The following is a 14,484-nucleotide window of genomic DNA, read 5'->3' as shown; positions in this document are numbered from 1 at the left end:
AGAAAAATCATGCAGAGACAGAGTTCCCATATACTGTACCACATCCATTATTAACACTGTGCATTAACATGGCACTTTTGTTACAACTGATGAAAGAATGTTAATTATAATTGTATTATTAACTATAGTTCACAGTTTTCATTAGGAAGCCATTAGGTTCCCCACTCCCCTCCAGATAGTTCCCTCATCTGTTTTGTTCATTTGTTCTCAGTCTACTTATTATTTTTTTGCTCCTTGTCTATCTGTTTTTTCTCTTTTAGGAGGAACCAGGAATGGAACACAGAACCTCCCATGTGGGAGGCAGGAGCTCAACTGCTTGAGCCACACACGCTCCCTCCTTGTTTTTTATTTATGTTCATTGTCTGCTTGTTGCTCGCTCTATTAGTCAGCCAAAGGGGGTGCTGATAAAAAATATCAGAAATTGGTTGGTTTTTATAAAGGGTATTTATTTGGGGTGGGAACTTACAGATACCAGGCCACAGAGCATAAGTTACTTCCCTCACCAAAGTCTATTTGGAGCAAGATGGCTGCCGATGTCTGTGAGGTTTCAGGCTTCCTGGGTTCCTATGTTCCTGGGGCTTGCTTTTCTCTGGGTTCCAGATTCCTTTCTTTCTGAGGCTGGCTTCTCTTTCCTCTGTGAGCTTACTTCCCAGGACTCCAGCTTAAGTCTTCACCATCAAACTCCAACATCAAAAATCCTCAACTCTGTCCTTTGCCATGCCTTTTATCTATGAGTCCCCATCCACCAAGGGAGTGGTGAGTCAATGCCCTAATCATAACTCAATCATATCCACATAGAGATCAGATTATAAACATAATCCAGTATCTATTTTTGGAATTCATAACCATATCAAACTGCTGCACTTGCCCATTGTCTTGCTCATTGTTTTTTTCTCACCTGCTCATTGCCTGCTCATTTGTTTTCTTTAGGAGGCACCAGAAACCAAACCTGGGACCTCCTATGTGGGAGACAGGCGCTCAACTGCTTGAGCCACATCTACTCCCCCCCATGGTTTTATTAAAAAAAGAAAAATAACCACAATACCATTATCATACTTTTTAAAATTAATATTCCTTAGCATCATCCAAAATCTAAGCATTATCTTATTTTTTTTCCCCCTTAAAAAGTTTAACTCATGATCCAAATAAGGCCCATCCACAGCAACTGACTGGTAAGTCTTAAAATTGATTTTATTCTATGGGTCCCCCCCTCATGATTTCTTCCCTGCAATTTATTTTTTGAAGAATGGTCATCTGCTGTATAGGCTGCCTGCCCCTGCCCCACCCCAGGCTGATCTCAGATGATGACATCCCCATTGTGCTCCTTGAAGTGTGGTCACAGTCCAGATGCTGGTCCTCGAACTGCGTGCAGACAGCCCAAGAAGAGAGGAGAGCGCACATCATTTGTCTCACTCGGCACGCTTCTTCTTAGTTCCACTGCCCTTTTTTTCACAGCCAGACTTTGACAGAGATGGAAGCTGTATGTTGATTTCCATTCTGGTGCAGAGTTCTTTTCTCACTGTTTAGTTCCAGTACTTTGAACAGCACTGTGATCCTCTATCTCTGTGTTTCTTATGAACTGGCGGATCTAGAGGCTTGATCAGATTTAGGCTCAGTTTCTGGGAAGACTACTTGGCTGGTAGTGCTTCCATTAGAAGCCGCATGTCTCGTCTCTTATGATGTAAGCGCTGCTGTTGCTGTGAGGTTGCAAACAGCCCTATTATTCCTTTGTTTGTTAGCAGGGTTTGTTCTATAAAGAGAAACTTTCTCTCCTGAACTGTTTGGTTAGCTTGAGGAAAGGTCCAGATAGAAAAAGCAGAATAAATGCTTGATTCTTTGCTTTTCTTTCTCAGTTTTCAAAATGATGAACTGGTTCCTTAATGTTCTCCATAGGTAAACAATGAATTTCTTTTGGAGGGCTTGGGGTGGGGTTCTATTATAAACTAAAGGATTTAAACATTTTAAAAATATCATTATGAGTGAATGGACTTTAAAATAAACTGCAGTTACTATTTTCATCGATGCTTAAATGTTTCCATCTTTGACCAATGAAAGCCTCTTCAATTTGGTGCCTGGATCCTTTCAAAACAAGCCAAGTAGTCCTTGACAGTTTCCTTGCTTTCGGGTACAAGACATTCCATGTCAAAAATCCTGGTCTTCAACTACACATAATTACTCACTTGCTTTATCACACAATATACACATAACAGTCTCAGAATAACAATACCAACACTCCTGCAAATAAAATCATTGTTGAAAACAATTCTTTTTCCCAGCTCTTTCTTTTCTTTAGAGTGTAGGGTAGGCTGATTGCATTGATGGCCTCATTTCTTCATCAGGTTTCCCACTGGGCCCACCATTGACACTGGACCAGGGAATATTAGGAAATGGTATGCAAGGGCAGGTATGCAAGGGCAGGTCTGCAGGGGGCCGGCACACTGGGCTGGCTCTGACTCCTCCACCATAACCATGAGAACATGCCTGGGACGGCCTGCTAGGGCAGGAGCCAAATGGTGCCATTCTGCCCTCCTCTCAGCTGAGGCCACCCTGGAGCAGCCAACTCATCCACGACTGACCACAAAGATCCGCACAGCCCACCTAGCCAAGCTGCGGACTCGTGGGCAACACTGCTGCTATTTAAGGCCACTGAATTTTGGGGTGGTTTATTATGAGCCACTATTGTAGCAAGAGACAACTGACACCAAGTCTATCCCATTAGGGTTGAACACTCAAATTACCATGTTTTAAAGTCAATCAGAATAATTCCTCTCTGTGCAGTTATACCACCAAATGATATATAGTTAAGTTCAGTTGTTTCTTTTTTTTTTTTTAAAGAATTACTTTTTAAATTTAAGTTTTGTTTTTAAATTATGTGATACATTTACAAGGTTCCACCAAAGTCATACCCATGATGTCCCCCCGCCCCACCATATCCAGTTCCTTTCCTCTCTCTATAGGCATTAAAAGAAAAAACATTGGTTTATCTCAATTTTTAAAGTATAGGAGCAAAAATGCATTTGTATCTCCCCCTCCTTTTTATATCAAACCATGGCATGCTATGCACTTTCTTCCACCTTGCTTTCTTCACTTAGCAATATATCCTGGTGATCACTCATTCCTATTTACAGCTCCACAGTACTTCATTCCATCAATGCACTATTGTTTATTCAACCCACTCCTGTTACCAAGGTTTATTAGTCAAGGTTCTCTAGAGAAACAGAATCAACATATTTGTAAATAGCATGAGATTTTATAAAATTCTCTCACATGACCCTGGGGATGCACAAGTCCAGATTCCACAGGCAGGCTGCAACCAAGGGCTCTGACGAAGGTCTGGGGAGCTGGCAATTCTCTCTGAATGCTGAAATCACTTTCCCTTTTAAGGCATTCAACTGATTGGATACAATGTCAATCTCCCTGGTTGATCGTAGATGTAATACAGCCATCGATGCAGTAAACTCACGGATGACTAAAGTCCATAAATGTCCTTGTATCACAATTAGCCCCATGCCTGCTTGACCAAACAACTGGGCACAGTTACCCAGTTACCTGGCAAAGTTGACAGGTTAGCCTGGCCATCACAACCCACTAGTTGTTTAACTTCCACATATTTGTGATTTTTCCAGTTCTCCTTTTATTGATTTCTAGCTTCATTCCACAGTGTTCAGAGAAGATACATGGTATGATTTCAATATTTTTTAATTCATTGAGACTTGTTTTGAGATCTAAGGTCTGTCTTTCCTCAAGATCATTCCATTTGCACTTGAGAAGAACACATGTTCTGTTGATGCTAGGTGAAACGCTCTATATATGTCTGTTAGAAGTAACTGGTTTAGAGTATTATTTATGTTTTCCATTTCCTTATTGATCTTCTGTCTAGATTTTCTATCCATTAATGAAAATGGTTGTGGCAGTTTGAGATTATTTTACGAATCACCAAAAAAAGAATTATGTTGGTAAACTAATCTATTCCTCTGGATGTGATACTCTTTGACTGTATTAAATTCAGAGGAGGGCCTTTGATTAGATTACCTGTTAAGAGTGCTATAGGTCTTCTCCCCCTCCCATCTGTTTGCTCATTATCTGCTCACTGTTTTTTGCTAGTTGTCTGTTTTTCTTCAGGAGGCATGGGGAACCAAACCCGGATATCCCATGAGGGAAAGTAGGTGCAATTTGCTTGAGCCACTTCTGCTCCCTCTAGTTGGTTTTGATCACTTAATTAAGTACAAAGAACCTGCTCGCTTTATTTTTTGTTTTGCTCATCGTCTGCTCATTGTTTGTCTTCTTTAGGAGGCACCAGGAATTGAACCTGGGACCTCCCATGTGGCAGGCAGGCACTAAACTACTTGAGCCACAGCCACTCTCCTGTAGGACTTTTCATTGGACTACGTCAGTGAGGTGGGACTCAACGTCAAGTCCCAAAGAGCTCTGTTATTTTGAGGTCCTGGGAGAGACTACTTATTTACCTAATAGCTTACAGCTGAAACTGGGAAGAGAGAAGAACAGCCTAGACTGAGATAGGTAGTCCAGAAAGAAACCAGCCCTATGCTGAGACAGAGGACTACAGAATCACTTAAGCACGAAGCCTCAAGAGGCTGGGCCCACAGAGCTCAAGAGGAAAGGGTGAGCTCAGAGGGGAAGGCTGAAACCTGGGGAGAGATCTGCAGCCATCTTGCTTCACCAAGTGGCAACACGCCAGGATCAACAGTAGCTGGCTTTGGTGAGAAAGCTTCTCTGATGGTGCCTCAGTTTGGACTTTTCATGGTCTTAGAACTTTAAGCCTTTACCCCAAATAAATCACTTTATAAAAGCCAACAGACTTCTGGTGCTTTGCATTGGTAGCCCTTTGGCAAACAAAAATAATAGTGTATTAAAGTCTCCTACTATTAATGCAGAACCTCTATTTCTTCCTTAAGTCTGCCAATATTTGCTTCACATTTGTAGGGCTCTGCCATTAAGTACATATATATTTATAATTGTTACGTCTTCTTGTTAAACAGACACAAATTCTTGCCTCCTTCTGAATTTAACAGTATATAGTGGCCTTCTTTACCCTCATAACAGTTTTTGACTCAAAGTCTATTTTATCTGATATTAGCAGCGCTCCTCCAGCTCGGTTGGTTACTATTTGCACGATGCAGTGCTTTTCAAGCCTTTCACTTTCAACCTACTTGTGTCTTTGAGTTTCAAGTGAGTCTTATATGTAGCATAGTCATGCTTTTTTATCCATTCTGCCAATTTATGCCTTTTGAGGGGAGAGTTTAATCTATTTCTATTTAAAGTAACTACTGATAATGCAGGACTTTTTTCTGCCATTTTGGTAGTCTGTCTTTGTAAGTCTTATGTCTTTTTTAACCCATAATTCTTCCATTACTATTTTTGTATTTATTTGAATTTTTGTATTGTATCATTTTGAGCCCCTTCTCATTTCTTTTTCATACATTTTCATACATTTCATATTTTTCATACATTTTCTTTGTGGTTAACATGCAGTTAAAATTTAACATCTTAAATCTGTAACAACCATGTTTTATTTGATACCTAATTAACCTCTATAGCATAATATAAACTTTCCCACCCTTTTGTTGTACTTGTTACAGATTATGTATTGTACACTGCATGCCCAGAACAATTGATGTATCATTACGTTTTATGTATATGCATTTTAGAACCTGTAAGAACTAAAAAGTAGGGTTATATTCCAAAAAATACAATAGTACAGGCATTTATAATATCTGTATGGACCTTTACTTCGAAACATTGTCTAGTGTCCTTTCCTTTCAGTTTGAAGAATTCCCTTTAGAACTGTTTGTAGGGCAGGTGTAGTGGTAATGAACTCTCTCAGCCTTTGTCTTCCTGGGAATGTCTTAATCTCTCCCTCATTTGAGATATAAAATTCTTGGTTTCCAATTGTTTTCTTTCAGCACTTTAAATATTTTGTCTAACTGCCTTCTTGCCTGCATGGTTTCCAGTGAGAAAGTGGCACTTAATCTTATTGGGATTCCCTCGTACAATAACTAATTGCTTTTTTCTTACAGCTCCTAGAACTCTCTTCCTGTCCTTGGCATTGAACACTTTGATTACTATGTGCCTAGGTATGGCTCTCTGAGTTCATCCTATTTGGGGTCTATCGGGCTTCTTGAGTGTGTATATTCATATCTCTCATTAAATGTGGGAACTTTTCTGCCGTTTTTCCTTTGAATATTCCTTCTTCCCCTTTTCCTCTTTCTTCTCCTTCTGGGATTCCCAAAATGAGTATATTGGTATGCTTGATGGTGTCCCACAGGTTTCTTAGGCTCTGCTTGTTTTTTTCCTAATTTTTCTTTCTGCTTCTCAGTGTGAATCATTTCAATTGTCTTGTTTTTGAGAAACTGGTTCTTTTTTCTGCCAGCTCCAATATGCTGCTGAAACCCTCTAGGGAATTTTTCATTTCTGTTATTGTGGTCTTCAACTCCAGTAACTGGTTCCTTTTTAAAAATTTCAATTTTTTTTTTTTAAGATTAATTTTTTATTTATTCCCCCCCCCCCCCCCCCCGCACTGTTTGCTCTCTCTGTCCACTCACCATGTGTTCTTTTGCGTCTGCTTGCATTCTTGTCAGCAGCATCAGGAATCTGTGTCTCTTTTTGCTGAATCACCTTGCTGCGTCAGCTCTGTGCGTGTGTGGTGCCACTCCTGGGCAGACTCCGCTTTTTTCGTGTGTGGGGCTTCTTGTGGGATGCACTCCTTATGTGAGGGCGTCCCTTACGCGGGGAACACCTCTGCGTGGCAGGGCACTCCTTGTATGTATCAGCACTGTGCATGGGCCAGCTCACCACATGGGTCAGGAGGCCCTGGGTTTGAACCCTGGACCTCTCATATGGTAGCTGCCTACCATTAGTTGAGCCAAATCCACTTCTCTCAATCTCTTTCTTGATATTCTCATATTTTTCCCTTACTGTTTTCCTGATATCCTTTAGTTCTTTTTCTATATTTTCCTTTATCTCCTTGAGTATACCAAGGATGATTTTTTAAAAAATCTTAGTCTGGTATGTCCAAAGTCTAGTCCCCTTTATTGATGGTTCTGGATTTTTTATCTTGTTCCTTTGGATGGGCCATCATTTCCTGTTTGTCTTGTAATCATTAGTTGCACACTGAAATTTTAGTATTTTAAAGTGTTAACTCAGGGATTTAGTCCTTGAGCTGTCTGATCTTTAAGTTTGTATCCAGCTAGTGATACAACAGAGATTTCCTTGAATACCAGCAGCCAACAAAACACAATATCTCTCATGGTCTTTTCAAATTTGTTCTCTTTTGGTTTATAGTCTTCTTCAGAGCTTAGCCCTCCTATCAAGAAGATCTGCTTGAGGCAAATGCAAAGTACAGGGTCTTCTATGTTTGTACCTGAGCCTGCCTGGAGGCTCTTCTTGCCCTGGGCTTGTATTTACTGGTGGCCTTGGGAATTCAACTATATGGGAATTCAAATGCTGCCTCTACTCCTTTGAAAGAGTTCCACCCCCTCCTGGGTGCTCTGCTGTATGTCTTAATGCAGACAGTCCTTTGTCCCAGGCTGCTTCAACTTAATTATTTCTTTCATAGCTTTAGCTGTCTATAAGCTGTTTCTCTGCCTTTAGGACAAACTCTGAGAGGGTGAGCCTCAGACACATTTCCTAGTTTAATCTTTCATGCTTCTTCCTGACTGACTGGCACTATCCTGATAGAAAGCATCTGAAACTGTGAATATAGGCACCAAAGTGCTAGCAGAGGGTTACTCAGCTTTCTCTGGGACAGGGCCAGGGACCCATAATGGAAGCAGAGGCCAGCGCCACAGTGCTCTGTGGAAGGTGTGGGGAAGGGCTAGCAGGGGCACCAGGAGCTTTGCCTACTGTTTTTCAAGCCACTTTTTCTTGATCTGGCACTTTACAAGTTATGGCAACCCGTTAACTGTTTCCCGGAGTTCTGAGTAAGATTCTGTGAGGGACAGTACTGTGGACCGTCTTACGCTGCCACCTTGGTTAACCGCAGGACCTGTTTCACGTGTTCAATTCATTGGCTTTCAGTACCTTCACAATTCTGTGCTATCATCATTATCGCACTCCAGAACATTTTTATCATCAGCGCAGTTTTAATTTGCATTTTTTTCTTACAATAAAAACCTTAATGTGGGAGGAGTGGGGAGTGTGGGGCGTGGGGTATATGGGAACCTCTTATATTTTTTAATGTAAAATAAATAAATAATTTTTTAGCAAAAAATACAAAATAAAAAGTAAAATAAAATATTTTTTAAAATGTGAAAAAAACGCTTAAAAATGTCTATTGTTTTAGCTGTTGGTATTGGTTCTTAAGTAATTCAGTAAGACTTCTTTAGAGAAATACACTAAGATAAAAGACTTGTAACTTAAAAAAGGAACAGCAAGTGAGAGAACTACACACCTTAGTGTGTTTTAACATATATATTAATGTCATGGTTATTGTTGTAAATTCTATTTCTGGAAATAAAAAGGAAAATTCATTTCGGGGGGAGTAGACATGGCTCAAGCAGTTGAGTATCCACCTCCCACACAGGAGGTACCAGGTTCAGGTTGTGGTGCTTCTTAAAGAAAACAATGAGTAACCTGTCAAGGGAGTAACTCAGGGAAGCCAATGTGGCTCAGTGGTTTATGCACCAGCCTCAAAAAAAAATTTAATTTCACACAGTACTAGAGGTAAGCAGGTATAGTATTCTGCTACACAAAGCTTAATGACAGAAAAGCCTAAGTAATACTTTTGATCATTCCAGAAATTAAAAACGACAACAACAGCACAACATTTTCACTATCTATAAGGACACTTTTGTTGTGATTAGATTTCTTCTACTTCCTATTTTTGTCAGTAACCCTGCCAGTGAGTACAGTACTTCTCCTTTGGAAGTAAACTATATACCCTGAGGGATAAGATAAAAAATGAAAGAAAATGGTAATTTGCCAAAAGAACCAAATGATACACAAAGTTACCTTTCCATTTAGCAACCAGCTTAGGATCTGAAATTGTGAAGTTCGGACGGCTTCTTGACAGAATACCTTTTCCAAAATAACCCTTCCAAGAAGAAAGAAAAAGTAGTTAGCTCATGTTTGTCGATTTTTTTAGCTGATACAGAATAACTTTAACAACAGGTTCACTCCATTTTTCATAGTTTTACATTTTACCTCTGATTATTGAGTGATTTCCAAGAAAGAGCTTAGTATTTTCTCCATCAGAGTGCTTAAAGAGTACAACTAAGCTTCTAGCCCACCTCATTTATCTCACGACTGGTGTTACAGTCTATGCCTGATAGGCTAAAGGCAACAGGGCAGGCAGAGGCAGAATTTCTTCTTTACATGTGGTTAAGGAACACAATTCACCTGAAAACGAGTCACATCTCCATAGGTACAAAAAACTCCTTGAATCCTATTGTGCCCTAGAATTGAACTATTCTCCTCCCTGCAGATTCCAAAAACAATATATATACAGTTTATATGAAAAGGCAAATTTAGAGAGATAGAAAAAGAATCAGGGAATGCCTCAGGCTGGGAGCAGGAACAGTGAGTAAGTGCAAATGGGCAAGAGGGATCTTACTGGGGTGATGGAAATGTCCTAAAACTCGACTGTGGTAATGGCTGCACCCTCAACAAATTTACCCCAATTATTGACTTGTACACTTACAGTGGGGTGAATTGCATACTATGTAAATTACACCTCAATAAAGGTGTTAAAATTTGCCCCAACAATGATTGGGCTCTGGGGGAGAAGGGGAGAGAGGAGGGGGGGAGGAGAGATGGGGGAGGGGGGAAGGGGGGAGAGAGAGAGAGAGAGAGGGAGACAGAGAGACAGAGAGACAGAGAGACACGAAGGAAGGGAGGGAGGGAGGGAGGAACGAGTAGGGAAGCAAGAAAGGAAGGATGCCACCAGTCTCACTCGAAACCTACTGTTGCTGCTGGAAACTAGTAAAGACTAGAACTTGTCCTTACCTAAGAGACCTCCACCTAGGAGTGCAAGCGGACAGGAGCCACAGTGTATTCTGAAGACTCATCTGATTTTTCTGTAAGCCGTGCAATGACCCCTTTCCACCCAGGACGACCTGCCCCAGTCCCAGGTAAGGGAGAGCAGGCACAGCCAGGAACAGCGCTACTGTTTGGACATTCCCTCACCACCAGCATGCCCCAATCCCAATTCTTTATCTTAGGGGGAGGGAGAGGTTGTTCTTCCAGGAGATCAGGGGATTCTTGCTCTGAACCACTGATCTGAAATCAGTTTATGGAAAAAGAAAACTGGAACTGATAAACTCAGTTACTTCTGGGAGTAACTCACTCCGTTTCTGTAAATAGCTTGGATTTCTTCTTTTTTTTTTACACTGAACGTCTATTGCTTTTACAATTAAAAAAGAGGAAAAAAGGTGAGTCCACTGGCTCCACTTCAGTGTTGAACTGTGGGACCATGGGGACAACCCACCTGTCATTTCATTATCCTCATAATGGGTGACTTTGCGTACCAATTCAAATTGTACTATTTCTACACTCTATCAAACCACAAGGGAAAATCTGTTTGGGGGGTGGGTGGGCAAAGGGATGAGGGCGGCCAGGAACTAAGCACACCCAGGTGGCCTGCACTTACCTTCCCATACAGCTGCTTGATGTCTTCTGCGTTCCTCACGATGACGTTGTTGTTCATCATTTCTGCACGGTATATTCTGAATTCTTTCTCAAGAACATGGTCCTGACCAAAAGGGATGGGCAGCGGAGACTCATAATTCTCATACACTCTTCTCTTCCTCTTTGGTGCATGAAAAACCGCTTCTGCCATTTTTCAAGGACAACTGTTCTTTAAAGGGTAGACAAGGAAAAAGAAACAGTCAATCAATGACTATACTGGTCAAAAACATGGAAATGTTTTCATGTGCAGGGCTCAGAAAACATTGCGATCTTTGGGGAAAAAGAGTATTCATAAAGCAGTATATGTATTACTATACAGGATTTATAACAAAACCATGTATACTGTATGTTAATGGACAATTTAAGAGATTTGTTTTCAAGGGTATTTTGTCTAGTCTTTCATCTTACTTGCTAACTTTATCTCTCAATCCAACTACTGCATCTGATACTCAACTGAAGAAACAGCAATTTATTCTAAAACTGAAAATAAACAATCTCGTTAGATTTTTTCAGGTAGTATGTTGGTCTCTATCATGACATCTTCTAGAGATTTCCAGGAACAATCTGGACTTTTATAAGATTTTCACTTTTATGCTTGACTTGTATATATTATATCTGAAATGTCAAAAAAAGGGAAAAAGTTTAATGGCTAACTTTAAGTTCTCTCACACAAGAGAAAATGAAAAGTTTCATTTTACTCTGGTTTGTTTAGGGTTTTCCCTTTGGAATTGCTGTTACACTCTAAACAAAGCAAGATGGAGCTATGAAGCTTGGGTTGGGTACTCCAACCCAAGTTTGTGTGATCAAATCGTATCTGCCATAAAACACTCCCTGTTAACTTCATAATCCAGGGTCACCTCTGCCATGTGACAGTAGGTGCATCAAGAATTGGTTCATAGTAGGCCTTTCATCCATGCAAAACTGCCATTGTTAGTGTGTCATTTTGAACACTCCCTGAGTCATGTCTTCAATTCACATGTAAGAGGACTGGACAGCAATTTTGGCAGTTTCTCAAAATGTTAAAACAGATTAACCCAGCAATTCCACTCTGCGGACTGCAAACATGTTCACACAAAAATCTGTATGCAAATGTTCACAACAGCCCCAAAGTAGAAACAAGCAAAATGTCTGTAGATGGATGAATGGAAAAATGTGGTCTATTCATATAATTAAAGATTATTTGGCCAAAAAAAGGAATGAAATACTGATACGTTACAATATTCATGAACCTTGAAAACATTATGCTAACTGAAAAAAATCCAGACACAAAAGATCCCATATAGTATAACTTAATTTATATGAAACATTCAGAATAGGAAACTCTATAGAGACCAGAAGTAGATTAGTAGTTGCTAGGGGCTGAGGGAAGGAAGGAGACAATGGGGAATGACTGCTAATGGGTAGAGGGTCTCCTTTTGGGATGATAAAAACATTTTTTAAAAATTAGAAGATAGTGGTGATGGTAACACCTCTGTGAACAAAAAGTACTGAAATTTATATTTTAAGAGAGTAAATTGTATGATATGTGAATTATATCTCAATAAAGTTAATAATTTTAAAAAATCAAATAGGACAAACCAGATGATCTGCAGTGTTTAGTTTTGTGGAGTTAAATCTTGTGCTGAGCTCTGAAGACAAAGCAGGGGAGAAAGGATAGCATCTGCCACAGGTATTAAAGAAACGTTTCTTCAGTGCTGTACTAGTCAGCCAAAGGGGTGCTGATGCAAAATAACAGAAATCAGTTGGTTTTTATAGAGGGTATTTATTTGGGGTAGAAGCTTACAGTTACCAGGCCATAAAGCATAAGTTACTTCCCTCACCAAAGTCTTTTGCCACATGTTGGAGTAGGATGGCTGCCAACATCTGCCAGGGCTCAGGCTTCCCGGGTTCCTCTCTTCCCCGGGCTTGACTCTCTCCAGGCTCAGGGTTCCTCTCTCCCCAGGTCTGCTTCTCTTTCCTCACAACCAAGCTCCTCTGTGTGCTTACTTCCCAGGGCTCCAGCTCAAGACTCCAGCATCAAAACTCCAACATCAAAAAACTCCAATTCTGTCCTTTGCCATGTCTTTTATTTGTGAGTCCCCACCCACCAAGAGGCAGGGACTCAACACCCTACTGATGTGGCCCAATCAAAGCCTTAATCATAATTTAATCACATTCAGGTACAGGCCAGTTTAAAAACATAATCCAATATCAATTTTTGGAATTCAGAAACATATCAAAGTGCTACAAGTACCTTGCTAGAACAGCAGGAATTGAATAGGTGGGCTTTGAGTAAAATTAGAAGAGGTTAACAATCATTGTTACAATAAGCCAGACACTGCTACATGTGTGGGGTCTGTTATATTCATTTCACAGACAAGGAAAATAGGCTCAGAGTGGATAAATGATTTGCCCAAAATCCCACTGCTAGGGAAGATACAAGAGGCTGGTAAGGCAAGGAACAAGAACATGGTAAGAAGACTGGCCTAATAGAGGAAATGTGTCCAAAACACACACAGATGTATAGGAAAGACCAAGCCAATTGTCAGACAGTTTGGAATGCAAAGCCTGGTTTAGACTTGGAGCCACACTGCAGGTTCTTAAGCAGGGAATGATAGACTGAAAAGAGCAGAGTGCACATATAGGGGGTTGTTAGTTTTTCTTCCTCAGAACCTGGGCTTGCCTGACTCCAGAGTACCTGTAGAGCTAACTGCATTTATTACTCAAAAGCAGGGTCTGTTCCTTATTCTTCCCTTAAACAAACTAACATTTTTTGGGGGTACTCCACAAACGTTAATTTAAAAAAACAAATAAGGGGAAAGGTGACTCCATTTAATTTTCCAGTCCTCTTGGATCAGGTGCCAAAAAAGCCTGGTTAAAACCCACCAGCAAACCTGACCTTCTCACAACTGAAAAATACGTTTGAGGATCCAACTTGCACTTTGTGAGCTCAGGCAATCCGAGTGAAAGGCATATAAACAAACGAAGGTTTATTGAATGTTGTCGCGAGGCTTAAATGGGATCACTGTGCGAAGGTGCCTTGTCCAGGACCCACCACATGGGAAGAGCTCGCCAGGAGGTGCCTACAACTGAAATAAACGATTGTGCACAAGACAGAATGTGTTCAGGGCCAGGCAAGTTAGTAACTCCCTGTCTTTACTTATCCTTTTGCTTGTTTCCTTGAGTGTCACACCACTAGAGGTTAAAGTTACTGGCGTGCAGAGACGGTGTCGACTGCACCTTGGCGTCCCTGGAGTCCAACAGGAGACAGGGTTTCCAAAATGAACAAAGAGAGAAGTACGACGGACTACGGGTACTAATTCTCAGAACTAGGAATCTTGGCTTCTCCTTCCGGTCCCATTTCTGGGGAACCCCAGGAAAGTCTCTGGACTCTTTCCGCTCTAGCCCTGAAAAGCCTTCAGGGGAGGTGGTGTATACCCCACAGCGAAATCCCCCGTGTCGCCCTGACTTCCCATGTTCCGGTACCCCGGGACGTAACTCGCCACTCTAGGAAGATGCCTTACCTCTTCCAGACCGACGCGTTACCCCGGCAATGCGGGCGGGGAAGCGGACGCGGCTACCGTCAAGCAGCACCGCCGCAAAGCCGGGCGAGTGCGCAGCCGCAGAGCCCGCGGGAGCGCCCGCCGGGTCTTTTCAGAGTGCGCTTGCGCATGACGGGAGGGCGGGGCTTCTATGAGTCCCTCGCGCTCCCCCTAGAGTCTGAGGCGGAGGTTGCACGGCGTCTAACCTTAACCTGCACGGAGTTGTAGGGACAAAACCCCTGCACAGGTGCTGTTCTCGTTTAATCTTCACAAATAGTTCAGCATGATCCATTTTACAGATGAGATGCGAAGTGACTCG

At 41.3% G+C, this 14,484-nt stretch overlaps 1 protein-coding gene across 2 annotated transcripts in view; it reads right to left on the bottom strand.

Annotated features, from left to right (window-relative positions):
- TSEN2 (tRNA splicing endonuclease subunit 2) overlaps positions 1-14,279 on the bottom strand; it is a 42,767-nt gene extending 28,488 nt beyond the window's left edge. Inside the window, exons 1-3 of one of the 2 annotated variants that reach the window (XM_004456118.2) lie at positions 14,148-14,279; positions 10,607-10,813; positions 8,971-9,052 (exon numbers count right to left, since the gene is read on the bottom strand). In XM_004456118.2, coding sequence (XP_004456175.1) covers positions 8,971-9,052; positions 10,607-10,795 — 271 coding nt within the window. In that variant the 5' untranslated portion in view covers positions 10,796-10,813; positions 14,148-14,279. The remainder of the gene's footprint in view (positions 1-8,970; positions 9,053-10,606; positions 10,814-14,147) is intronic. The other variant, XM_004456119.2, reaches the window with a different exon arrangement.
- Positions 14,280-14,484: the final 205 nt, after the last annotated feature.

The sequence above is a fragment of the Dasypus novemcinctus genome, chromosome 26 (assembly GCF_030445035.2).
Source record: "Dasypus novemcinctus isolate mDasNov1 chromosome 26, mDasNov1.1.hap2, whole genome shotgun sequence".
Lineage (NCBI taxonomy): Eukaryota > Metazoa > Chordata > Mammalia > Cingulata > Dasypodidae > Dasypus > Dasypus novemcinctus.
Note: the sequence above shows the minus strand (reverse complement) of the source record. Positions and strands in the feature narration are given on the sequence as shown.